This window comes from Lucilia sericata, unplaced genomic scaffold, assembly GCF_015586225.1.
Source record: "Lucilia sericata isolate MDLA Ls3-8-SP2 unplaced genomic scaffold, ASM1558622v1 Contig000522F_arrow, whole genome shotgun sequence".
In the NCBI taxonomy this organism is placed as follows: Eukaryota; Metazoa; Arthropoda; class Insecta; order Diptera; family Calliphoridae; genus Lucilia; species Lucilia sericata.
Window position 1 is genome coordinate 201,576 of NW_023994534.1, and position 27,195 is coordinate 228,770.

Here is a 27,195-nt window from a genome sequence, read left to right on the forward strand (position 1 = left end):
TCTAGTCTATAGTCTAGTCTATAGTCTAGTCTATAGTCTAGTCTATAGTCTAGTCTATAGTCTAGTCTATAGTCTAGTCTATAGTCTAGTCTATAGTCTAGTCTATAGTCTAGTCTATAGTCTAGTCTATAGTCTAGTCTATAATCTAGTCTATAGTCTAGTCTATAGTCTAGTCTATAGTCTAGTCTATAGTCTAGTCTATAGTCTAGTCTATAGTCTAGTCTATAGTCTAGTCTATAGTCTAGTCTATAGTCTAGTCTATAGTCTAGTCTATAGTCTAGTCTATAGTCTAGTCTATAGTCTAGTCTATAGTCTAGTCTATAGTCTAGTCTATAGTCTAGTCTATAGTCTAGTCTATAGTCTAGTCTATAGTCTAGTCTATAGTCTAGTCTATAGTCTAGTCTATAGTCTAGTCTATAGTCTAGTCTATAGTCTAGTCTATAGTCTAGTCTATAGTCTAGTCTATAGTCTAGTCTATAGTCTAGTCTATAGTCTAGTCTATAGTCTAGTCTATAGTCTAGTCTATAGTCTAGTCTATAGTCTAGTCTATAGTCTAGTCTATAGTCTAGTCTATAGTCTAGTCTATAGTCTAGTCTATAGTCTAGTCTATAGTCTAGTCTATAGTCTATCTAGTCTATAGTCTAGTCTATAGTCTAGTCTATAGTCTAGTCTATAGTCTAGTCTATAGTCTAGTCTATAGTCTAGTCTTCTAGTCTAGTCTAGTCTATAGTCTAGTCTATAGTCTAGTCTATAGTCTAGTCTACTAGTCTAGTCTATAGTCTAGTCTATAGTCTAGTCTATAGTCTAGTCTATAGTCTAGTCTATAGTCTAGTCATAGTCTAGTCTATATTCTAGTCTATAGTCTAGTCTATAGTCTAGTCTAACTAGTATAGTCTATAGTCTAGTCTATAGTCTAGTCTATAGTCTAGTCTATAGTCTAGTCTATGTCTAGTCTATAGTCTAGTCTATAGTCTAGTCTATAGTCTAGTCTATAGTCTAGTCTATAGTCTAGTCTATCCGTCTAGTCTATAGTCTAGTCTATAGTCTAGTCTATAGTCTAGTAGTCTAGTCTATAGTCTAGTCTATAGTCTAGTCTATAGTCTAGTCTATAGTCTAGTCTATAGTCTAGTCTATAGTCTAGTCTATAGTCTAGTCTATAGTCTAGTCTATAGTCTAGTCTATAGTCTAGTCTATAGTCTAGTCTATAGTCTAGTCTATAGTCTAGTCTATAGTCTAGTCTATAGTCTAGTCTATAGTCTAGTCTATAGTCTAGTCTATAGTCTAGTCTATAGTCTAGTCTATAGTCTAGTCTATAGTCTAGTCTATAGTCTAGTCTATAGTCTAGTCTATAGTCTAGTCTATAGTCTAGTCTATAGTCTAGTCTATAGTCTAGTCTATAGTCTAGTCTATAGTCTAGTCTATAGTCTAGTCTATAGTCTAGTCTATAGTCTAGACTATAGTCTAGACTATAGTCTAGTCTATAGTCTAGTCTATAGTCTAGTCTATAGTCTAGTCTATAGTCTAGTCTATAGTCTAGTCTATTGTCTAGTCTATTGTCTAGTCTATAGTCTAGTCTATAGTCTAGTCTATAGTCTAGTCTATAGTCTAGTCTATAGTCTAGTCTATAGTCTAGTCTATAGTCTAGTTTATAATCTAGTCTATAGTCTAGTCTTTTTTTGAGCTTGGTAGAAAAGCTTTTATAGGTAAATATAAAGTTTGAGAAAAGCTTTGTGGAAAAAAACTTTTGCTCTTAAAGTTTTCAATATTGGAGAAAGTGCATGTTCAAATGCAATTAATCGCATTGGAAATAGCTTTAATGGAAAGCTTTATTTTAATTTTAAGATTTAATTTAAAATTAAAAAAAAAAAACATTATATAAAAAATATTAAGTCCTCTGTAGATCTTTTAACAAATAATGTCATTCAAAAGTCTGGAAAAGCAATCTCTTTTAATTATTTTAATATATTCTTAAGAAATAATAAACATTTTAATTTACACTTTAATATAAATATCTGACTGACCTCCAACACTTTTATTTAAAAATAAATTTAAATATTTGCCGACAAAAGCAACTAAAAGTTTTCGTTTCTTTTTCTTTTTTTTTCTTTATTATTTTAATTGCAGACACCAAGCCATCACATGCTACAAAGATGAAAATAAACCGTAAGACGACGCCTGTTAAGAAGACACAGAAGAAAAAGCAACAACAACAACAAACAATAAATATAAAAATGCAACACACGGGGACAATAGCGACGACGACAGAGACTACGTCCACATTAACAACACCAATGTCCTTGTCCAACGGATGGCGACTGTTGTTGTTAATGACCATATTTGTTTGTTGTGTGGCAACATCAACAGTTGAGGCACAATGCCCCTGGCAAAGAGACATACCCGATTTACAAACATCCTGCATATGTTCATATAATTTAGGAAGAGAATTGTCAGTGCAGTGTGACCAGGTGTGTAAAAGAAATGTAAAAAGATATTTTATTAGAAATCATAATTTTTATTTTGTTTCTTGTCTTAGGTACACTTTCCCACTTTATTGGAGGCCTTAAATAAATATGCCAAACAAAAACCCATTGATTTGTTGTATGTCAACAATTCCACCGTGGGCCATTTGCCCGATGACATATTTATTAATCTTAGTTTACACAATGTCCAATTGTCCAGTTGCAAAATAACTGAAATTAGTGATGGCGCCTTTAGGGGCCAAGAGTTGGTATTGAAAAATTTAAATTTACAAGAAAATTTACTGGACGAAGTGCCCATAGCCGCGTTACGAATATTAAGTATATTAAATTTATTGGATTTATCCAAAAATCGTATAACCACGATACCTGATGAGGCCTTTAAGAGCTCATCAAAATTGTCAACCTTAAAGTTAAATGACAATAATGTCACTTTGTCAGCGGGTGCTTTTAGGGGTTTAGAGAATAGTCTTAAGAACTTGAATTTGAAAGGCACGAGACAACGTCGTGTACCCGAATGCATAAGAGGTCTCAAGAGTTTAGCCTTTTTGGATCTGTCATTGAATGGCATCAAAGAATTGCCCGGTGTAGGTGGTATACGTACATTTGAAGGTTTAGATTCTTTGACGGCCCTCAATCTGGAGCGTAACTTAATACAGAGTTTGGGTGAATCCTCGTTTGTGGGCGTCCGTAAAACCTTGAGTTCATTAAGTTTGTTAAACAATCTTTTGGCCGAGTTTCCTGTGGGTGCAATACACGCTCTTAAAGAGTTGAGAGTTTTGGATATTGGTTTTAATTTATTGACTACTTTGCCGGAATCGGCATTCCGTGGTAATCCTAGCATAACATTATTGGCCTTGGATGGTAATCCTTTGCCGACAGTACCTGAAAAAGCCTTCTCACATTTGAATGCCACTCTGCGCGGTTTGTCGTTGGGTGGTCGTTTTCTGCACTGTGATTGTAAGTTACGTTGGGTAGCCGAATGGATTCGCAATGGAGATTTGCAGGTGAGTTGAAAGAGCTATTAAGTTTATAGGCTGGTATCTAGTCTATATTATAACCTACAGTTATATAGTCCAGTCCCTATTATAGTCTCCACACAAATCCCTAATCGCATTCACCCTCTTCATTTAGGTGACCTCACGCGAACGTAATCCACAATTTTGTGGCAGTCCTAATCGTTTCCGTGATCGTGGTTTCTATTCCATACAAGCCGATGAATTGACCTGTCCCGATGACAGTGACACCGATCTAAATGGTCCCGTCAGCGTAATCGATACACTACAGCCGGTACAAAAGCCAACCATTGCACCCAGTATAGTGCCTTTAACTGTAAATCAAACACAGGCAAGTGCTTCCAATAATGTTCCAAATGTGGTGTCAACAACAACAGCTGCTCCATCCACCACACGTTTAACAACCTCTACAACAACACCACCCCCTACAAGTCCAGCTACCACAAGCACCACCAATACTCCACGTCCTACAACAACATCGACGACTACGGTGAGTATAAAAACTAAGCAAGTAACAAAAGTACATAAAATAACCTAAAGTTTAAACTAACTAAAGTTTAACTGTCAGCTCAACAAATGTTTCAATTTGTCACCACATACTCAAAGAGTCTGTCGTCATCGTCGGTGTAGTAATAGAAGTGCTAAAATATTTATTTTCTCATTTCATTATAGACCAAAGCAACAGCAGCCACAACTGCTGCACCACCACCTGCTCCCTCCCCATCATCTTCTACAGCCGCCAACTCTTCACAATTACCTGCACAACCAACTTTGCAATCCACATCCGGCATTGGTTCTGCTTCACCTACAACCATCACAAATCCAAATGCTGCAAACGCCAAACCAGTACCTTCTTGGCGCCAAAATGCATCCGGCAGCAGCAGTAGCGGCATTGGCAGCAGTAGTAGTGGCACATCCGTCAGTGGTACACCACATAAACAACAACGACCTCCCTTAGTTTTGGGCTTCCCACCTCAACGTGGCACACGTATTGATGACTCCAACGAGGTGCAAGTGAAGAATGCCTTCCGTCAAGACAGCTCCGTCATCATACAATGGGATTCCGATACAGCAAACATTTTAGGTTTTCGCGTTGTCTATCGTTTGTTTGGTGAGAAATCCTTTAAACAAGGACCCCCACTAGAGGCCAGTGAACGTGAATTTAAAATTAAAAATGTTCCCGCTCAAGAATGCATTATTGTGTGTGTGATATCGTTGGAGGAATTGCATGTAACGCCTGAAACCGTGCCCTATCAACAGTGTCGTGAAGTGCGCACCGTAGCTTCGCAAACATCGAATATGGATAAGATAACGATTGCAGCAAGTGCGGCTATTTGTGGCACCATTATTGTGGCTGTGATTGTTTTTATAGCTGCGAGCAGGTGAGAAGAAACAAACGAACTTAACAGGGAAATTTATTAAAGTGTGTCTGCATGTTTGTATCAGGGTATTTTGAAACGAAACACTGAATACAAAGTGGCCAAATAAAGTGTTGTGTCTATAAAAACGTCAAAAGGAAGTGCATGGGTAGGTGGTTACTGTTCGGTTAGTTAGTTGGGCTTTTGTTGGGCTTTTGTTGGGGATTAAAGTATTTATTTGCAGTTTGTTGGTTTTTATCTTCGCCATGAGTTGTGTAAACGTTTGATTTATGGTGGAAAAATTGATCAGTGATGAATGGTAATGGAAAAAGTAGTTTAAAGAAAAGGAAGGAGTTTTTGCGAAAATAGGATTATTGAATATCTTAAAGGGAACTTTTTTATATATTCAATAGATATCATTTTAGTATCTTAATTAATCTCGCTTACATTTCAGAAATTTGTTTTATAGACATATCTTAAATTTTCGTATTTATAGTCCAGTCTTGTCTAGTATATAGTATAATCTGTGGTCTATTCTTATAGCTTTGTATATATACTAGTAAGCAATTTAGTCTATAGTCTAGTCTATAGTCTAGTCTACAGTCTAGTCTATAGCCTAGTCTATAGTCTAGTCTAAAGTCTATTCTACAGTCTAGTATATAGCCTTGTCTATAACATAGTATATTGTCTAGTCTATAGTCTGATCTATAGTCTGGTCTATAGTCTAGTCTATAGTATAGTCTATAGTCTATAGTCTAATCTATAGTCTAGTCTATAGTCTAGTCTATAGTCTAATCTATAGTCTAGTCTATAGTCTAGTCTATAGTCTAGTCTATAGTCTAGTCTATAGTCTAGTCTATAGTATAGTCTAGTCTATAGTCTAGTCTATAGTCTAGTGTATAGTCTAGTCTATAGTCTCGTCTAGTCTATAGTCTCGTCTAGTCTAGACTATAGTCTATAGTCTCGTCTAGTCTAGACTATAGTCTATAGTCTCGTCTAGTCTAGTCTAGACTATAGTCTATAGTCTCGTCTAGTCTAGACTATATACTACACAATAGACTAGACTATAGACTAGACTATAGACTAGACTATAGACTAGACTATAGACTGGACTATAGACTAGACTATAGACTAGACTATAGACTAGACTATAGACTAGACTATAGTCTAGACTATAGTCTAGATTATAGACTAGACTATAGACTAGACTAGACTATAGACTAGACTAGACTAGACTAGACTATAGACTAGACTATAGAATAGACTAGACTATAGACTAGACTATAGACTATAGAATAGACTAGACTATAGACTAGACTATAGACTAGACTATAGACTAGACTATAGACTAGACTATAGACTAGACTATAGACTAGACTATAGACTAGACTATAGACTAGACTATAGACTAGACTATAGACTAGACTATAGACTAGACTATAGACTAGACTATAGACTAGACTATAGACTAGACTATAGACTAGACTATAGACTAGACTATAGACTAGACTATAGACTAGACTATAGACTAGACTATAGACTAGACTATAGACTAGACTATAGACTAGACTATAGACTAGACTATAGACTAGACTATAGACTAGACTATAGACTAGACTATAGACTAGACTAGACAATAGACTAGACTATAGACTAGACTATAGTCTAGTCTATAGTCTAGTCTATAGTCTAGTCTATAGTCTAGTCTATAGTCTAGTCTATAGTCTAGTCTATTGTCTAGTCTATAGTCTAGTCTATAGTCTAGTCTATTGTCTAGTCTATAGTCTAGTCTATAGACTAGTCTATAGTCTAGTCTATAGTCTAGTCTATAGTCTAGTCTATAGTCTGTCTATAGTCTAGTCTATAGTCTAGTTCTATAGTCTAGTCTATAGTCTAGTCTATAGTCTAGTCTATAGTCTACTCTATAGTCTAGTCTATAGTCTAGTCTATAGTCTAGTCTATAGTCTAGTCTATAGTCTAGTCTATAGTCTAGTCTATAGTCTAGTCTATAGTCTAGTCTTAGTCTAGTCTATAGTCTAGTCTATAGTCTAGTCTATAGTCTAGTCTATAGCTAGTCTATAGTCTAGTCTATAGTCTAGTCTATAGTCTAGTCTATAGGTCTAGTATCTAAGTCTATAGTCTAGTCATAGTCTAGTCTATTCTTGTCTATGTCTAGTCTATAGTCTAGTCTATTAGTCTAGTCTATTAGTCTATCGTCTATAGTCTATAGTCTAGTCTATAGTCTAGTCTATAGTCTAGTCTATAGTCTAGTCTATAGTCTAGTCTATAGTCTAGTCTATAGTCTAGTCTAGTATAGTCTAGTGTATAGTCTATAGTCTAGTCTCTAGTCTAGTCTATAGTCTAGTCTATAGTCTAGTCTATAGTCTAGTCTATAGTCTAGTATATAGTTAGTCTATAGTCTAGTCCATAGTCTAGTCTATAGTCTATAGTCTAGTCTATAGTCTAGTCTATAGTCTAGTCTAAGTTAGTCTATAGTCTAGTCTATAGTCTAGTCTATAGTCTAGTCTATAGTCTAGTCATAGTCTAGTCTATAGTCTAGTCCATAGTCTAGTCTATAGTCTAGTATGTAGTCTAGTCTATAGTCTAGTCTATAGTCTAGTCTTAGTCTAGTCTATAGTCTAGTCTATAGTCTAGTCTATAGTCTAGTCTATGTCTAGTCTATAGTCTAAGTCTATAGTCTAGTCTATAGTCTAGTCTATAGTCTAGTCTATAGTCTAGTCTATAGTCTAGTCTATAGTCTAGTCTATAGTCTAGTCTATAGTCTAGTCTATAGTCTAGTCTATAGTCTAGTCTATAGTCTAGTCTATAGTCTAGTCTAGAGTCTAGTCTATTCTAGTCTATAGTCTAGTCTATAGTCTAGTCTATAGTTAGTCTATAGTCTAGTCTATAGTCTAGTCTATAGTCTAGTCTATAGTCTAGTCTATAGTCTAGTCTATAGTCTAGTCTATAGTCTAGTCTATAGTCTAGTCTATAGTCTAGTCTATAGTCTAGTCTATAGTCTAGTCTATAGTCTAGTCTATAGTCTAGTCTATAGTCTAGTCTATAGTCTAGTCTATAGTCTAGTCTATAGTCTAGTCTATAGTCTAGTCTATAGTCTAGTCTATAGTCTAGTCTATAGTCTAGTCTATAGTCTAGTCTATAGTCTAGTCTATAGTCTAGTCTATAGTCTAGTCTATAGTCTAGTCTATAGTCTAGTCTATAGTCTAGTCTATAGTCTAGTCTATAGTCTAGTCTATAGTCTAGTCTATCAGTCTAGTCTAGTCAGTCTAGTCCTAATAGTCTAGTCTATAGTATAGTCTATAGTCTAGGTCTATAGTCTAGTCTATAGTTCTAGTCTATAGTCTAGTCTATAGTCTAGTCTATAGTCTAGTCTATAGTCTAGTCTATAGTCTAGTCTATAGTCTAGTCTATAGTCTAGTCTATAGTCTAGTCTATAGTCAGTCTAGTCTATAGTCTAGTCTATAGTCTAGTCTATAGTCTAGTCTATAGTCTAGTCTATAGTCTAGTCTATAGTCTAGTCTATAGTCTAGTCTATAGTCTAGTCTATAGTCTAGTCTATAGTCTAGTCTATAGTCTAGTCTATAGTCTAGTCTATAGTCTAGTCTATAGTCTCGTCTATAGTCTAGTCTATAGTCTAGTATATAGTCTAGTCTATAGTCTAGTCTATAGTCTAGTCTATAGTCTTAGTCTATAGTCTAGTCTATAGTCTAGTCTATAGTCTAGTCTATAGTCTAGTCTATAGTCTAGTCTATAGTCTAGTCTATAGTCTAGTCTATAGTCTAGTCTATAGTCTAGTCTAGTCTAGTCTAGTCTATAGTCTAGTCTATAGTCTAGTCTATAGTCTAGTCTATAGTCTAGTCTATAGTCTAGTCTATAGTCTAGTCTATAGTCTAGTCTATAGTCTAGTCTATAGTCTAGTCTATAGTCTAGTCTATAGTCTAGTCTATAGTCTAGTCTATAGTCTAGTATAGTCTAGTCTATAGTCTAGTCTATAGTCTAGTCTATAGTCTAGTCAATAGTCTAGTCTATAGTCTAGTCTATAGTCAAGTCTATAGTCTAGTCTATAGTCTAGTCTATAGTCAAGTCTATAGTCTAGTCTATAGTCTAGTCTATAGTCAAGTCTATAGTCTAGTCTATAGTCTAGTCTATAGTCTAGTCTATAGTCTAGTCTATAGTCTAGTCTATAGTCTAGTCTATAGTCTAGTCTATAGTCTAGTCTATAGTCTAGTCTATAGTCTAGTCTATAGTCTAGTCTATAGTCTAGTCTATAGTCTAGTCTATAGTCTAGTCTATAGTCTAGTCTATAGTCTAGTCTATAGTCTAGTCTATAGTCTAGTCTATAGTCTAGTCTATAGTCTAGTCTATAGTCTAGTCTATAGTCTAGTCTATAGTCTAGTCTATAGTCTAGTCTATAGTCTAGTCTATAGTCTAGTCTATAGTCTAGTCTATAGTCTAGTCTATAGTCTAGTCTATAGTCTAGTCTATAGTCTAGTCTATAGTCTAGTCTATAGTCTAGTCTATAGTCTAGTCTATAGTCTGTAGTCTAGTCTATAGTCTAGTCTATAGTCTGTAGTCTAGTCTATAGTCTAGTCTAGTCTCTAGCCTGCAGTTTATTCTTTCCTGTAATATTTAAAGCTTTTTCCTTTTCAAATGTCGGCATTTTTTAATTACAGTTTTAGCAGATTTACAAAAAAGTCTATAAAACATTAAGCGATCTTATCTAAATTGTAATAATAACAATTAATATTAACTGGCGATTAATAACTAAAACAAAACCGCCACAAATCTAGACACAACCAAAAAGAGGCGTACAAATTTGTTGGCATCTCTAACAAATAGCAATCAAAACCTTCTCGTATATATGTAATTTGCTGCAAATCTCGATATGATGTCATATAACCATAAATATAGATTTAAACTATAGTATTAATACAATACAAACAAACAAATAAAAAAAATGATTTGAAATTTGAATTCACCATCAAATACAGATGATAAAACATGATTTAGTGTTTATTTATTGGCGACTATAACCTTAAATTGGCCCTAAACCATATAATAACTTAACTTGTATAGAGATAGAAAACACAGATGGATGATGATACATATCCAGATATACATACATATAGTAAGTGTAAATTTTTCCTATACATACTTATATCCAACACATAAACTAATGTAAGCCAATAAATATATTTTTCTGTGTTTATTGTTCAGTCGTTAGCCATTGATATTAACATTTTTCAGATCTACAAACTTACATACATGCATACAAGCCCCACACAATATGATGCTTACAGTATTTTCACATATTTCAAATATAAATTTTCGGTTTAATATTTTTTTTTTTTTTTTTTTCATTTCATTTTGCTACAAAATAATAGACGTTCTCGCAAACTACAAACGTCCCAACAAAAGAGTCCACTGCCAATTGGAGGTTTGCCCGTAAATTGTTGCGGTCCAGCCGGTTCACCAGGACCACTTGGCTCAATAGCAACGCTTTCGGCATTCAATAATCACAAGGTAAGCGAAAAAAACAACAACCACAAGAAGAATATATTACATTTACACACTCTTTGTATCTATAAGAAATGACTACAAAGAACAAAAAACTCAAGATTTATGTTCATGACTATAAGAAGACGACGACGACTCACACCAAAGATATTTAGCCAAGGAAACTCATTTAAACCCAATTTATACGAGATCCTAAACGAAGTGGAGAAGTGAATGAATGAGATGTGATACATAAAGCATATTAAATAAAATTTACAGAATTTATACGAAAAGCCAACAAAAAACAAGGGAAATTAAAAATATTAACTAAAATTACAAGGAGATAACCTTAAAATTAACGTGTAGCACAAATAGCACAAGTTATAGGATATGTATGGGTTGTAAACAGTGGGTGCTTAAACCTCTTATCGAGTCAATAGTTTATCCTTAAGTATATTTTAAGTCTAATCTAATGACTGGTCTCTAGTAGAATCTCTAGTTTAGTATATAGTCTAGTCTCTAATCAAATTTCTAGTCTTTAGTCTAGTCTTTAGCATAGTCTCTAGTGTAGTCTCTAGTGTAGTCTCTAGTCTAGTATCTACCTTAATCTTCAGCCAAGTCTCTTGTCTGGTCTTCTGTCTTGTCTCTAGACTAGCTTCTAGTCTCGTCTCTAATCTAGTCCTTAGTCTAGTCACTAGTCTAGTGTCTACTCTAGTCACTACTCTAGTTTCTAGTCTAGTCTATAGTCCCTAGTTAATATTTAAGTATATTTTAAGTCTAATCTAAAGTCTGGTCTCTAGTAGAGTATCTAGTTTAGTCTCTAGTCAAGTTTCTAGTTTAGCCTCTATTCTAGTATCTACCCAAATCTCCCGTCTATTTTCTTCTCGGCTATTCTATATTCTACTCTATAGTCTAGTCTATATTCTAGTCTATAGTCTAGTCTATAATCTAGTCTATAGTCTAGTCTATAGTCTAGTCTATATTCTAGTCTATAGTCTAGTCTATAGTCTAGTCTATAGTCTAGTCTATAGTCTAGTCTATAGTCTAGTCTATAGTCTAGTCTATAGTCTAGTCTATAGTCTAGTCTATAGTCTAGTCCGTCTAGTCTATAGTCTAGTCCATAGTCTAGTCCATAGTCTAGTCTATAGTCTAGTCTATAGTCTAGTCTATAGTCTAGTCTATATACTCTAGTCTACAGTCTAGTCTAGTTTAGTCTAGTCTATAGTCTAGTCTATAGTCTAGTCTATAGTCTAGTCTATAGTCTAGTCTATAGTCTAGTCTATAGTCTAGTCTAGTCTATAGTCTAGTCTATAGTCTAGTCTATAGTCTAGTCTATAGTCTAGTCTATAGTCTAGTCTATAGTCTAGTCTATAGTCTAGTCTATAGTCTAGTCTATAGTCTAGTCTATAGTCTAGTCTATAGTCTAGTCTATAGTCTAGTCTATAGTCTAGTCTATAGTCTAGTCTATAGTCTAGTCTATAGTCTAGTCTATAGTCTAGTCTATAGTCTAGTCTATAGTCTAGTCTATAGTCTAGTCTATAGTCTAGTCTATAGTCTAGTCTATAGTCTAGTCTATAGTCTAGTCTATAGTCTAGTCTATAGTCTAGTCTATAGTCTAGTCTATAGTTTAGTCTATAGTCTAGTCTATAGTCTAGTCTATAGTATAGTCTATAGTCTAGTCTATAGTCTAGTCTATAGTCTAGTCTATAGTCTAGTCTATAGTCTAGTCTATAGACTAGTCTATATTCTAGTCTATAGCCTAGTCTATAGTCTAGTCTATAGTCTAGTCTATAGTCTAGTCTATAGTCTAGTCTATAGTCTAGTCTATAGTCTAGTCTATAGTCTAGTCTATAGTCTAGTCTATAGTCTAGTCTATAGTCTAGTCTATAGTCTAGTCTATAGTCTAGTCTATAGTCTAGTCTATAGTAGTTTATTCTCTAGTCTTGTCCCTAGCCTAATCAATAGTCTACTCTCAAGTCTATTCTATAGTCTAGTCTTTAGCCTAGTCACCAGTCTAGTCTCTAGTCTAGTTCATTATCTAGCATAGTCCCTAGTCTAGTCTCTAGTCCAGTATATGCTCTAGTCTCTAGTTTAGTCCCTAGTCCAGTCTATAGTCCAGTCTACAGTCTAGTCTACAGTCTAGTCTATTGTCTAGTCTATAGTCTGTTGTCTAATCTATAGTCTGTAGTCTAGTATCTAGCCTCTTATCTAATCTAGTCTAGTTCCTAGTCTATTCTGTAGTATAGTATTAACTCTAGTTTCTAGTTTGGCATCAAGTCTCTAGCCTAGTATCTAATATAGTATCTAGCCTATCCTTTGGTCTAGTCACTAGTTTAGCCTCCAGTCTAGTTCTCAGTCTACTCCCTAGTCTGTATCCTACTCTTTAGTCTACTCTCTAGTCTATGTAGTATATGGTATAGTATATAGTCTTGGCTCTAGTCTAGTAACTTAGTAGTTTAGTCTTGAGTCTTGTTTTCAGTTTAGTTCCTAGTCTAGTCTAATATATTGTCTAGTACAGTCCCAGAATAAACCTCTCTAGAATAAACCCTAGAATAGTCTCTAGTTCAGCCTGCAGTCTATTCTTTAGTCAAGCATCTAGTTAAACCTATAATCTAGTTTTTATTCTAGTCTCTAGTCCAGTCTTTAGTATAATCCTTACTTTTAAATTTAATATAGTCTTTAGTGAAAACTATAGAGTAGTGCCTAGTTTAGCCAATTTTATCGTTTTCAATGTCAAAGAACCCACTGTGCATTTTTACTAGCGAAAATAACCCACAAAAAAGAACAACCTTAAAATATATCGAACCCAATATAGCCAAACTCAGTTCGCAAAATCAAAATTAAAATCATTTATCCAAAATGAAAAGCACCGTGTGTTCTGTACGTTACGTGAAATAATGTTAATTATACAGTAACGCCTCAACAGAGTAAAAGTGGCTGGCTTCCTTTATATTTAGCCAGCCAAACAACCAACGAAATTAAGTATCATGGCTCTGCAACTACATGATGCATTCATTCGTCTACCTTAAACGTCTATTGTTTTAAGCCAGAACTTTGAAGAGGCCATTCGGTAAAACAGTCAAGGCTAAAGGCATCATTAAACTAATATTTCTTGTGTTTAGGGTTTTAGTTTTTTCTTTGTTTTGTTTGGTGCCTTTATGCCATTACTTACATTAAACGATTACTTTTAACCAGCCCTTTTTTCTGAATTAAACTTAAATTAGTAAAAGTAACTAGTAACTAGTAGTTAATGAAAAAAAATATGAACGCAAAAAATAAAAACTTGAAAACTTTAAGTTTTCACCAATTTTAAACCCATTCTTTTAGGGGTTTCTTTAGGTTTTTCTTAGTAACTGGAAGTAGTAAGTGTAAGTAATAAGAAATTAAAGTTTTTTAGAGAAATTTAAGTCTAGGTAAAAGCTTTTTGAAAATAAAGCTTTTAAGTTATCTCAGTTTCAATATAATTTTTATTATAATTGTATAAACTCTAAAATTTTCGAATATAAAAAGTTTTTATGTGAAAGCTTTTAAGTTTTCATAACTTTAGATCAGTGTTGCTCAAACACATACTACCATAGAGTACCATAGTTTTATCTGTGTTGGTAAAGCAGCAGAGAACAGAATTCAATTCAAAATAAAAGTATACTAATAAAATGACTATAAACTATAAAGTATATGCTAACTGTCAAATGTTTATTATGGATTTTGACAGCCAGCGTATATCAAAGTCTATATATAAAAAACTAACAACTGTTCTCTCATGTTCTCCTACATTAATTCGGCTTTCTCAAAATTTTGTTGTTGTATTTCTGTGTGTATTTTAAAAACGTCTCGTACAGACCTTGCTTCGACAAGTGCTGATCAGCAACTGATTTGATTTTGTTTTTCAAGTTGAGAGCAAACCCACTGATATTGTTCATTATAAAAAGAAGAAGAATTAAACCTATAGTGTATGTGTATCAACTTAGCGTCAGCAGAATTTTCTTACCCTATCACGCGTGCTATGTAATGGCAATCTTGCGCTCCTCTGCTTTAGATACAATTGCTATTAAAGTTTTTCTATTAAACATAAAATTAAGTAGAAGTAGTAAACAATGAAGCTTTTTAGTATAAGCAATTAAAGCTTTAAAATGTTTACAGCATTCAAGTTTACAGCTTTCAAGTTTTCGAAAGTGCTTTAACTTCGTAGACTTTCATAAATCCATAATTAATTTGTAATCTTTAATCTTTACAGGAATGGGATCAAGTATCAGCATATAGTGGTCGTTCGATACCACGTCCTAGAATATATCCCATGGATAATCAGGATGATATGCGTAGTCATTTCTCGGGTATGCCAGGCAAAATAGCAAAACCCAGGTGAGTTTAAAAAAACATAATACATAATTTAAAGTGCAGTAAGTAGTAAAAAGGTAGAAAACAAACAAAACGGGTCCTAAAGAAAGGAAAACAAGAAACAGGAAATCCACACAAAGGACACATCTCATACAAAAGTATCAACAAAACAAAACATGTCCATAACATATCAGTTAATTTCCCCAAAACATAATTTAATTTATAAACCTACATTTTAAGTTTTATTTATTATAATTTGTTTTATGTTTTAATGCAATTGTTAATGTTAATCCAATATTTCATTTTGCTTCCTCACCCCAACCTCTACCCCAAAAACCCCTTCAACCTCCAACAAATATCACCATACAAAAAAACAAACACACTGAAACACATCACACATACAGCAGATCCATTGCTGATGGTCAATCGCAGCACAGCTTTTCCAATAACTCACATCGCGGCTACTTGGGCACAGCATTTCCATCGAATTTAGTCAATTCGCGACCAGAATTAAGACAATCGAGACAATCGTTAGCTGCTGCTTCGGAAAGGATGTCACGTGCCTCTTATGCCGGTTCTATACATGGCGGCGGCCCACAAAGTGTAGCGTCTAGTACACGTCGCTCAAGACCGCGTTCCAGATCACGCGATCAATTGAATACCACGCACATGCATAATCATCGACCTGGAAGTCGGTAAGTAGGCTGACAAAATCCAAAACAAACAATACGTAAACTTCTAACAAGCAATGGCATACTAAGCTAACTAACTAACTAACTTTTTGCCTTATCATAAAAACAAAAACACCAACAAATTATGTTTTTATTTTCTAATCTTCATTAGCACACTATTTGTGGCAATATTGTCTGTTGTCTTCACTTGTTGTTGTTACTAACTTTTAACTTTACTGCTTGCTACTGTTAGTTGCAATGTCATTTCAAATGCAATTTTAACATGCAACACAACGCAGCCAACCACCTCCCTACTCATCACACCCTCGTGCCCAAACATTCACATTTATTCATTCATTCTCGTGCGAATCATTTAAGATTTTCTTTGGGGATAAGATGGCTTTAATTAATGTCTAACAAGGTTCTTTGGTTTTATGGGACATCTAAATGAAAATAGTATTGCACATTTGCAATGTTTGTGTTAAGACGCACATCCAAACGTTTGTATTCGTAACACAAATTTTCCATTTAAAGAGACACACTAATTGCAAAACACATACATTTTGCTTACTTTGTTTCCAACACAGACAAAATACACACATGCATCATACTGTTGAAATATAAATTAAAAATATTTTTTTTAACTTCTTTAAAAAAAAGTGAAAGGAAAACGTTATTTATTTGATTAGACGGAGCTTTGAAACTTTTCCTTTCAAGCCTATACAAATACTTTCTGTATTTCTTAATATAATTAAAAGCTTTTTCGAACAGCAAAGAGCTTTAATTAGTTAAAGGTCTACTTTCTGAAAACTGCATCATTAGATTTTAAGAAAGCTTAAAAAGCTCTTAAATGGTAATTAAAAGCATTAAAAAACTTTCATCATTCGATTTCTGAAAACTACATCCTGTGAATTCTGTAGAAGCTTATCAAAAAGCTCTTAAATAGTACTTAATTCGATGGTTACAAAATACCAGCCCAAAATAATAATTCTTTGATGGTATTAAGAAAAGTCCATTTTTATAAATTAAGCTTTCTTATGTCTTCTTAAATGTAAAAGCTTTATAAAAATAAATCTTTTTTAAGTCAGCTTCAGCTTTTTATCAACTTTATACGGCATATTTAGCTTTTAGAAGTTTTTAAGCATTAAAATCTTTAAAAGCTCGTACAAATAGTAGGCAGAAAGCTTTAAAAATTAACTTTTTTAATGTCAATTTTATTTTAATGTTTTACGTAAATAAGCTTTTGCAAAGCTTTCTATAGAAACCTTTTATACAAAAGCTTCTGAAATCTTTTTAAAAGCTATTAAAAGCATATTGTTATTGATTTCATATATAAAGTTTTTACAAAAGCTTTATATAAAAATTTTTACATAAAGCTTTACAAAAAACTTTTACAAATACTTTAACAAAAACTTTATATAAAAACTTTTACCAAAGCTTTATATAAAAGCTTTTACCAAAGCTTTATATAAAAGCTTTTACCAAAGCTTTATATAAAAGCTTTTACCAAAGCTTTATATAAAAGCTTTTACAAAAGCATTGCATACAAAAAAAATATAAAAGCTTTATATAAAAATATTAACAAAAGCTTTTTATAAAAGCTTTATATAAAAACATTGACAAAAGCTTTTTATAAAAACTTTATACAAAAACTTTTTATAAAAGCATTCATATAAAAGTGTTAACAAAAGCTTTATATGAAAGCTTTTACAAAAGCTTTATATAAAAAATTTTATAAAAAAAAAACTGTTACAAAAGCTTAATTTAAAGACTTTTTACAAAAGAAATTTCATAAGCTTTAAATAAACTTCTTGAAAAGCTTCTTATATCTTCTTCAATAGTTGCGTAAGAAAGCTTTTACAGAAGCTTAACATAAAAGCTTTTACAGAAGCTTTACATACAATGTTTAAAACAAGTTTTTAAGAAAGCTTTTACAAAAACTTCTAAAAAAGTTTTTACAAAAACGTTTGTAATAGAACTCAATGTAAAAAAGCAGTTTAAAATAAAAATCTGTACAAAAATCTTTTAGTTTCAAAAACCTTCTCGAGAGCTTTTTTCAGAACTTTCTTCTTCTATAAATGGTTAAGGGTTAAGAAAATTAAATAATTAATTGTTTATAAATATTATAATTGAAACTGAAATTGAAAATTGTCTCCGTCTCTCTCTCCCTTTCTTGCAGATACTCAACCGCCGGTTCAACCCACACTCTAAATAACTATTGCGATACATCGGACAATTGGACTGATCATGATATGGATATATACATGGCTAGAAATCCAACTACACGCAATGGTTTAGTGCCATTATGAGGGCGGGTTATGTTATCCTGATATTTCGATGTTGTATTAAATTTAGATGAGATTTTCTGACAATACGTTACGCCTTCCGGTGGTGCCAGTAATAATAATAATAATGGTGCCAGGGAGGCGTATGCATTATATATACAGCAACAATTACAATTACAACAACAACAGCAACAGCAGCAACGTGAACAACAACAACAACAGCAATTACTACTACTACAACAACAACAGCCATATCATTTAAATGAAAATCATTATAATCGCATTAGACGTACAACAACTTCCACAACAGCAGCTTCATCTTCAACATCCTCCTCAATTAACACTAACAATACATCGTATCCACGTTGTACATCACCACCTGATGTAGTGCCAAGATTACAAAATACCCATAATGCAAATAACACAAATACACCAACAACAATACCTGAAGAATTTGAACAGAATGGTATTGTTGTCGAAAACTATTTCAATGAATACGAACGTCAGGAAATTGTACATCATCATCAGCCAAAACGAAAATTAAATTCAACGAATTTATATGCGAATACGAGTGTGAATACGACAAATACAAATAGCGTAAGTGAGGGAGGAGAAGAGTTAATGGTGAATAATTCCATATTCACCTTATCACCAGCATTACAACTTCACCAGCCTGATAATATAGTAGTATATCATCATTCACAACTGCAAGCGCAAGAACAACAACAACAACAGCAACAAATTAACGATTCAACGAGTAATTCTAATGCTATTACTAATAATTCTAATTGTAGCAATAATAACAATAATAATATTATAAATAATAATAATAATTCTAGTTTAAATAAGGAAATTTCTCATAACAGTAGTGATGATAATTTTAGCACCAAATGAAATTAAAAAACTAAAATGTGTAAAAAAAAACTTCTTCATACATTATCACTACAGTAGTTTTTCGATTTAACGAACCTATATGTTGTCAGGCCTGTTCGTTAAATCGAAGAGTTCGTTATATGCAGTACTAACTCGAAAGTGTCTTTTGAGTACATAAATAATTAAAATTACATAAAATCTAATTTATAAAAATATGTTCCAGGAAATATAATTTCTTTAAACAATATTTTATAAGAATTTTATGAAAAACTAGCAATTCATATCACAATGTAAAAATAATAAAGAAATTTGAAAAAACTCTGTTTATTTTGTATAACTAATCTACGTTCTGGAAAAGCACTCGGACGACATAATTCTTAAAGAATTTTAAACCCAATGGCTGGAACTGCGATGAATCTGAACCTGGCCTCAGAATTCCTTAGGAAATAGATTAATGTAAAGTTATTAAAGCGTTTCATTGTTTTCATTCTTTGAGATATCTGAACCCAAAGTTTTTTAAAATATTTTTTCCTTTATTTCACAGCTATTCCTGTAAATATCCTTTTTCCAAAAGAAAAACTATTTATATTGTTTATTCTATAACATGTCGTTTCTTACAATTTCTTAGAATTGATTTTTATTGGAAAAAATTATGGTCACTGTGGGGACTTGTTAGTTTGGCGAAAAATAAAAGCGAAATATTAAGGTATACGATTGGCAAAGTCTTTTTTTGAACACCAATTTCTATGGTTTTAAATTCTGAGGACAAATTCGGGTTGAGCACGAGCTTCTAGAAAAGTATACTTTGGCCTCTCTAAACATTTTTTGTTCCGATTTTCTAATTCGATCAACATTAGTTTTTGCGACATTAAGGATTGTAGATTTGATTATCTTATATTTTTGTATAAATCTTCAATAAAAAAAATCTCAGATTATCTAGATTCTTCATTTTACTAAATTAGAAAAAATCAACTCTCGAAATCCATATTCGAAAGCAATGGAAAAGTAAATACCCCTCCTAATAACGTCGAAGCTTTTCTGACATGATTTTTAGTTATTTTTGTTAATTTAACTCTAATTTAAATTATTTTATTTATATTTGTTCGTTAAACTGAGTACCAAAAATTATTTTTTGTTCGTTATGTAAGGTACTCAATGTAAAAATATTGATAGTTCGCTAAATGCGATGTTCGTAGAAACGAATGTTCGTTAAATCGGAAAACTACTGTATTTGTTATTTGCAAAAATTCATAATTAGAACAACGAAATTATATACATACAATTAACTTTTCTTTTTTTTTATATACAAAAAAATATATAAAAACTTCAAATGATTTCAAGCCTTTGAGAAACAAAAAAAAAAACGAGGCTTGAAATCATTTGGACATTTATTGTTTTATAATTATTCTTATTTTTTCAAAAAAAAAAAAAAAAAAAAAACAAAATAGAGACAAAAACAAAATTATGTATCGATTTTCTAAATTATAGCAATTCTAAAATTTAAGTCATTAATTATATTACTAATCTAAAACTACCTAAGGAAACATATGCAATATTAGAATTAGAACTCATTTTAATTAGATCAACAACAAAGTGGTGCAATTTTTTTTTCGAAAAAAACAAAAATAATTTTGTACAAAAAGTATGTTTATATTTAAAAAAATTTTTGTTGTAACACCAGGTTCTATTTTTTCTATACAAAATATATATTTTCCTTATTTTTAACTTTAATTTTATTTTAAAAATTAACAAACAAAATTGCAATAGTATTTGATTAATAAAACAAAACAAAAAATAAATTAAGATTTTTATTTTTTACAATAAATAATTTTGTGTTTGTTTTATTTATTTTATTTTATTTTTTTTAATTTTCTTTGGTTAAATATTTTAAATAATTTTATTTTGGGGAGCTAAAAATCTACTTGACACAACTTACAGCTACTGCCGAACCCGGCTAAATCACACATCGAAACCAAAATCGTTCAAGGTAACGCAAAGCTTATTCACCACACATTTGATTTGATAGGTTAAGCCAATGAGACAATCGATCTAAACATACAGGGGTCCAATAGCAGAGGCGTTACTCCGTATTCCGATACGAAAGCAAAAGCTAGAGAAACACAATGTATTTAACAAATTCGACCAACTGGCACCGTTGTGTTATGCGAAAGCGGTTCACTAATCGATCCACCCACAGAATCAAATTATCTCGAGGCTATATTATTAATGTCAATTCTCTAGATAGATCCGTTATACCGTGCAGTGACGGACTGCCCAGGCTCACAGTCCTAATACCCGATAGAATGGTTGGCCTCGTAGTCACAACTTTAATAGTATTCGTTGTTTTCTGGATGTCATGTAGATACTAGATAAAGATTAACTATCGTGTTTGCTATCAGTATAGATTCAGATATCCGTGCTGTATATTCATGGTATCAGTTTACCGCTCTCATTTAGTTGAAATTCTTGCCTATAAGATGACATTGAAAAGTCTGACCCTTTGACCGTTAAGGAATTCAGTATATATTTCGAGCTATTCTGTTTACTAAATGAAATGAATCGTTCGTTATCCAAGCCGTAAAACTCTTGTCAGGAAGTACAGTGGGAAAGCAATAGTTGAATTATAAGACTTCCAGATGCCCATAGCGTTGAGTCAAACTACCTATTACAGAGTCAATCAAAATGGGGGTTCTGACCTAAAAAAAGTCATTTAATAGTCTTGGGGTTAATGTTTACCGCACTCATTTAGCTGAAATCTCTGCCTTAAAAAGATGACATTGAAAAGTCTGACCCTTTGCCCGTTAAGGAATTCAGTATAGATTTCGAGCAATTCTTTTTACTGAATGAAATGAATCGTTCGTTATTCAAGCCGTAAAACTCTTGTCAGGAAGTACAGTGGGAAAGCAATAGTTGCATTATAAGACTTCCAGATGGCCACAACGTTGAGTCAAACTACCTATTACAGAGTCAATCAAAATGGGCGTTCTGACCTAAAAAAGCCATTTAATAGTCTTGGGGTTAATGTTTACCGCACTCATTTAGCTGAAATCTCTGCCTATAAGATGAAATTGAAAAGTCGGACCCTTTGCCCGTTAAGGTTCAGTATAGATTTCGGGCATTTCTTTTTACTGAATGAAATGAATCGTTCGTTATTCAAGCCGTAAAACTCTTGTCAGGAAGTACAGTGGGAAAGTGATAGTTGCATTATAAGACTTCCAACTGACCGCAGCGTTAAGTCAAACTACCTATTTCAGAGTCAATCAAAATGGGCGTTCTGACCTAAAAAAGCCACTTAGTAGTCTTAGGGTTAATGTTACAGTATATCCTGCTTTGAAGTATATGAAGCTTTCACTTAAGATTCCATGAAAGTTTAGAATCCAGAACGACGCCAAAATATTTATTACATTGCTCCAGAGGGGGGGGCGACGGGAAAGGACCAATCTTGTATATTTTCAAAAACAGAATAAATTTAGTTTTCCCGGCTTAACACCAAGACCATTGTTAGTTCTCCAACAGCTAAGACGTTCGAAATTAGATCATAATATCTTGGGAGCGTTGTTAATCCGATGTTATTGCTCAATTATTGCGTGTTGATCGCGGAATACGAATTGGTGATCTGGTATAATGCTTGGAAAAACTCCAAGATACTCAAATAGTTTTAATAAACATGACAATAGGCAAATAGGTTTACAATTGTAACCAGTATAAAATAATGTAGTTTTGGATTTCGTGCGCCCTCTTCTGTATGAAGGTCTCTTATTAGTTCATACTTCAGGCTGAAAGATTCTGCATTGTTGCAGTGCTGATCTGTTATATTGCCAAGATCTTCTATAACACTTCATTACAAGCAGAAATGATTCAATTTCTGTATTCGGTAGAATGATTTTAGATTTCGACTGATTGTGCCGCTTCCTCACATTGTAGATTAAGATCAGAGTGGATAACCACAGATGAAATAAAAACTTCGGAAGAAAGTTCATTCCTTAATTACTATTCGAAAAACGTTTTCTTAGCCGTGTATTAAGAGTGTAGATCCAAAGACACATGCGTATACCAATGAAAGCAACATTTTAGATTTGAACTAATCATTTTAAACAAAATTTTCCTTCTAAATAATACAGGGCCCAAATTACGGCATACGATATCAATCGAAATCTCAATAGAATCTAAATGGAGATTTCGATCGATATCGTATGCCATAATTTGGGCCCTGATAACCATTAGTGCAAATGTGCAAGTCTACTCACGTGTTTCATGAATGCCCTTATTATTTAGTTTCGGTCTCGAATAAAGTTCTTTAAGTGTGGATCACATTGATCAAAGACTAGATATTGAGATATCAGAGAAACGCTGGACCAATTTCCCTATCAATGCCAAAGTTTTGTCGAAATTAGATCCAAATATCTTGGAAGCAGTGTTATTCCAGATACTACATCTCTCAGAAAAACACTGATTGAAAAACGCTTAAGTACTACGTCGTGGATACAAACTGTAATTGCGATATTTTAGGCAAATTTTGGACGCTTATTGTGAAACATTATTTCACTTTTTTTCATTTTTTAATCAAGATATGAATTCATGTTGGATACCCTACGCTAAAATGAAACGTACTGCAGTTAAAGCTTCGATCATCGATCCAAAACAATTATTAGTCAGATAGGGTGAGATTTGGTCTAACAGCTAACAGCTGGGGTGACAAATCATTCCAACTACTATTTAACAAAATCGTTTAAAATTATCTTGCAACATAAGGTCGATCATTATTATGAAGAAATATTACGGCTTAATGTCTAGCCAAAGATCACATGGGAACTGTGTTTAAAGCGAACACAGTTCCCATGTGATCTTCTGGCTTGATATCAGCAGCTTACAATAGAGGGGACTCTATTCGGTCGCACAAAATATAGATTTTAATTGGCATAACGGATATTTTGTTTTGTTGTTCATTTAGCTACTTGATCCATCCTAAAATTTCTTTCATTCCATTAGATCAGACACCAACCTTGTGTAAAAGAAACTCCATCTATCATAAATCCCGCATTGTAAAGTTATAGACCCCATATTAGGGTGATCTTTTTAACTACTATTTAACAAAATCGTTTAATGTGGTCTAGCAACATAAGAACGATTATTGTTATGAAGAAATATTACGGCTTAATGTCTGGCCAATGTTCGCTTTAAATACCATGTGATCTTCAGACTTGATTTCAGCAACTCACAATAGAGGGGACTCGATCGTTCGCACAAAATAAAGATTTAAATTGGCGCAACAAATATTTGGTTTTGGTGTTCATTTAGCTGGCCCCCCATATTTCTTTCTTTCTCTTTTATTCCATTGGATTAGGCACAAACCTTGTATAAAAGAAACTCCAGCTATCGTGAATCCCTAATTTTATAGACCCGTTATTTACGATCACAGCTCAAACTAAGCTTTTCAGGTTTGAAGGACCAAAAACGTTTGACATTTATACGCTCTCCTTTTCTATTTAAAGTTTTATTTAATATGTTTTAATTTAACTTCATAATAATATTTTAGTTCTAAAGAATTATAAAAATTTTTACTTTTCTCTTAGATTTCTTAAACTTGTGCAAAAAAATCACCAAAATTTTATATTTTTCCAAAAAAAACTCCAACTTTAAAACTATCATAAGTAACAATTAGAGACTACAATATAAATTTATAGTAATTCCACCCTAGTAAATCCTAGTAAAATGCCACGCAAAGTAGTAAAAAAACATTAAAACTTTTCATCACACTTTTCGTTTTTTTATTTTTCTTTTATTTATATAAAAATTAATGTCTGTGCAATTTAGAAAACATTTTAGACACTAAACAGCAAAAACCAAAAACAAAAAAATTCTATAAGTTTACACCAAAAACTAAAACCTTCCCCCAAAAAAAAACTATAGCAAATAGTCATTATAAACATGCAACATTCCTTTAGGATTTTTTTCGATTGCTTTTTTTGTAGTTGGGAAAAACTAAACGCATCTCTCACACACATAGAAATAAAAATAAAGTTTTAATTTAAACAAATAAATTTCCATTTCAAACTTGCAGCCATAAATGAAGGGCTGCTTGTTGGTTGTGTTGCGTAAAAAAAAACAGCGGCAACACTGTGCTATCAAAAAGTAATATATATTTTTTCTACAATATGCATTGTGGTTTTATGTTAGAACTTTTTTTGGGCGGATGAGTGAATGAATGAATATAAAAAACAATTTGTAAAATAATTACATAAAAAAAAAGAAACTATAACACCCAAAGCATAAGTAATAAATTTAGTAAAATATTTGGAAATTTACAGAAATATATATTTATGTTACTTCTGAAGGAACAGAAAATATTATACAAAAACTTTTCGTTAGCGAAATCTCAAGTGGATTTGAAATGAAATACATAAAATATTGTAACAAGAAACTGCAGAAGAAATTAAAAAAAAAAAAGATACAAGATATTAATGAAAAACAAGGAATTGTATGGAAATATGTATAAAACATGCTATAGCAATGTAGTCGTAGTTGATATGATGCAGCAAATAGTAGTCATTTCGAAATATCGAAATAAGTTTAATGTCCTAATAACCGTTGTCTTATATTCGAATCAGTTTTAACTACCCTCGTTTAGGTAAGGTTAAGTTGAAAGGAGCATGTACTATATTACATCAGATCCCAAAAATTACAGCTAGGCCGCTATCGGACCTGTTGTGAACTCCTTTTTAAAAAAGTTCGAAAGTAATATTACGGCTTCATGTCTGGCCACTGTTCGCATCAAACAAATCAATTGTATTCGTTACAACTCACATATGGGCATTTCCACCGAAAAGTCTACTTTTGTCACATCATATATATTTAAATTATTTATATTTTTATGTAGAGCTCTAATAGCTTTATACATGGGATAAAGTAAGGGCCAATCAAAAGGAATGGTCTTAAGATATTGTCAATTAATGTGCGTGACGTGATGTGACAAAAAATATACTTTTCGGTGGAAATGCCCATATATTCTTCCGGTTCGTTATCAGCAGCTCACAACATAGGCAACTCTAGCGAATGTACAACATACAGAACATTACGTTGGTGCCATATATATTCAACTTTGGTTTATTCAACTGGTTGGCCGAGCCTCATAAACTTTCCTGTTGTGCGCTCCTATTCATCAATAATGTTGGTGGAAAATCTATATATATGAAATTAACGTCCAACGTTCAGAAATTCAGTTTCCTGGACTTTTTTTCTTAGAATTTTGTGTTTCTAAGGGAAATAATATCAGGAATATCATTGCTCCCAAGCTATTTCGAAAATTTTCCAGTGTTTCACTATCCTCTCTGCATGCTCGACTTTTGTTTGAATCTGTTGTTCCAATTTTCTATAGTTGCGACAGTAAATAGGTACCATTATACTAACTTCGGACTTATTCATTTTAAGGAAACTTCTCACATAATATTTAATTTCTTCAACATCCCTTAAGCTCTTCAGTTTAACAGGCATGTGAACCGATTAATATAGCAAGAATAAAATAGAACCGAGGTCCGAGAGCGTTACGTGTGATCATAATGTGTAGCCCTTTGCACGGTGGTAGTTTTTCAGCCACAACGTGAGTTGGAGTCTGTCCACTACCGACTTTTGTGACTTGCAGAACACGCGCACTTGAAATATCTAATATCTGGCAATTGCAGACTCGTTACTTCCTGTCCGGCAAATCTTCAGATCCTATCTGAACCATTCCTCGACAACAATCCTCAACCACACTGGTGGAATGGCATCTGTTTTTGTAGACCGAAGTACGATCTACATCTACAGCCAATACTTCGTTCTTACTCACAACGGACACAATGCGATAAGTCTGGTAAAGTAAATCCGGAACATATCATGACAAAGATCTATTCAACTCTAGCATACCACACAACTAGGTACTTGGGTATTCGACCACCGACTACCGTAGTACCAGATTATGTAGTCCTCAGGATAGACCACGAATCAAGACTCCAAGGAATGACTCCTTCAGTTTATAGTCTCGACAAGACTAACACATCTATACCAGGAGAACGAATCAAACTTATTTCGGATACTCTGTTTCGAAGTAAAGAGTATTTCAATGAGAACTTTCAATAGTCAAACATGTTGAGGTTTGGACTATAAGGCATGTGAGACAAAAGTTCCCAACCACTCTTTTCATAATAGTTTTAACGTGACCTAGTATTATCATGTCCGATCCAATAAACCCTTTTAAAAGAATCAATTATGTTCGGTAAAGTTCTAGTGATCATCTGGACCGATTTTAGCAGCTTATAATAGAAATTATCTGTCTCTACCCATCAAATACAGAGCCTAACCTTGACGCCAAGGATATTCGGCCTTGACATTGATTCAGCTGTTTGGCTGGGTTTCACATAAGTTATCTTGATCTTCGGGTGGACATAATGGATCCATTTTTTATCGTCCGTAATGATTCAGATCCAGAAATAATTATAAGGATCAGAACGCTCGCTATAACCTCTAATAAAGTCTAATTCTCTTGATGAAACCTTTTTGAATATTTCAGAAACAGATAGGTGGCTTTACCCTTCTGCCCCTTCTGTTTAGGTCAAGATTCGAACCTTGTCTTGCATTGCAGTGTCCTGGTACCCAACACAACCTTATTGTAAACATTCTACGACTAG

General features: G+C 33.0%; 2 protein-coding genes across 4 annotated transcripts in view; one reads left to right on the forward strand and one right to left on the reverse strand.

Annotated features, from left to right (window-relative positions):
- The window catches only part of LOC119605820 (rab3 GTPase-activating protein catalytic subunit), a 70,039-nt gene that overhangs the window by 33,011 nt on the left and 9,833 nt on the right, over positions 1-27,195 (reverse strand). The window lies entirely within an intron of this gene.
- LOC119605818 (leucine-rich repeat and fibronectin type-III domain-containing protein 3) lies at positions 2,125-17,840 on the forward strand. Of its 3 annotated transcripts, none has more exons than XM_037959133.1 (8): positions 2,125-2,465; positions 2,534-3,484; positions 3,612-3,983; positions 4,166-4,875; positions 10,257-10,395; positions 14,603-14,727; positions 15,108-15,398; positions 17,554-17,840. In XM_037959133.1, exons 1-8 carry the CDS (start codon positions 2,151-2,153, stop codon positions 17,681-17,683), a joined length of 3,033 nt encoding a protein of 1,010 aa, XP_037815061.1. In that variant the 5' UTR covers positions 2,125-2,150; the 3' UTR covers positions 17,684-17,840. The 3 variants fall into 3 exon arrangements, with proteins under 3 accessions (XP_037815061.1, XP_037815062.1, XP_037815063.1); XM_037959134.1 differs by having other exon boundaries at positions 15,111-15,398; XM_037959135.1 differs by lacking the exon at positions 15,108-15,398 and having other exon boundaries at positions 17,554-17,829.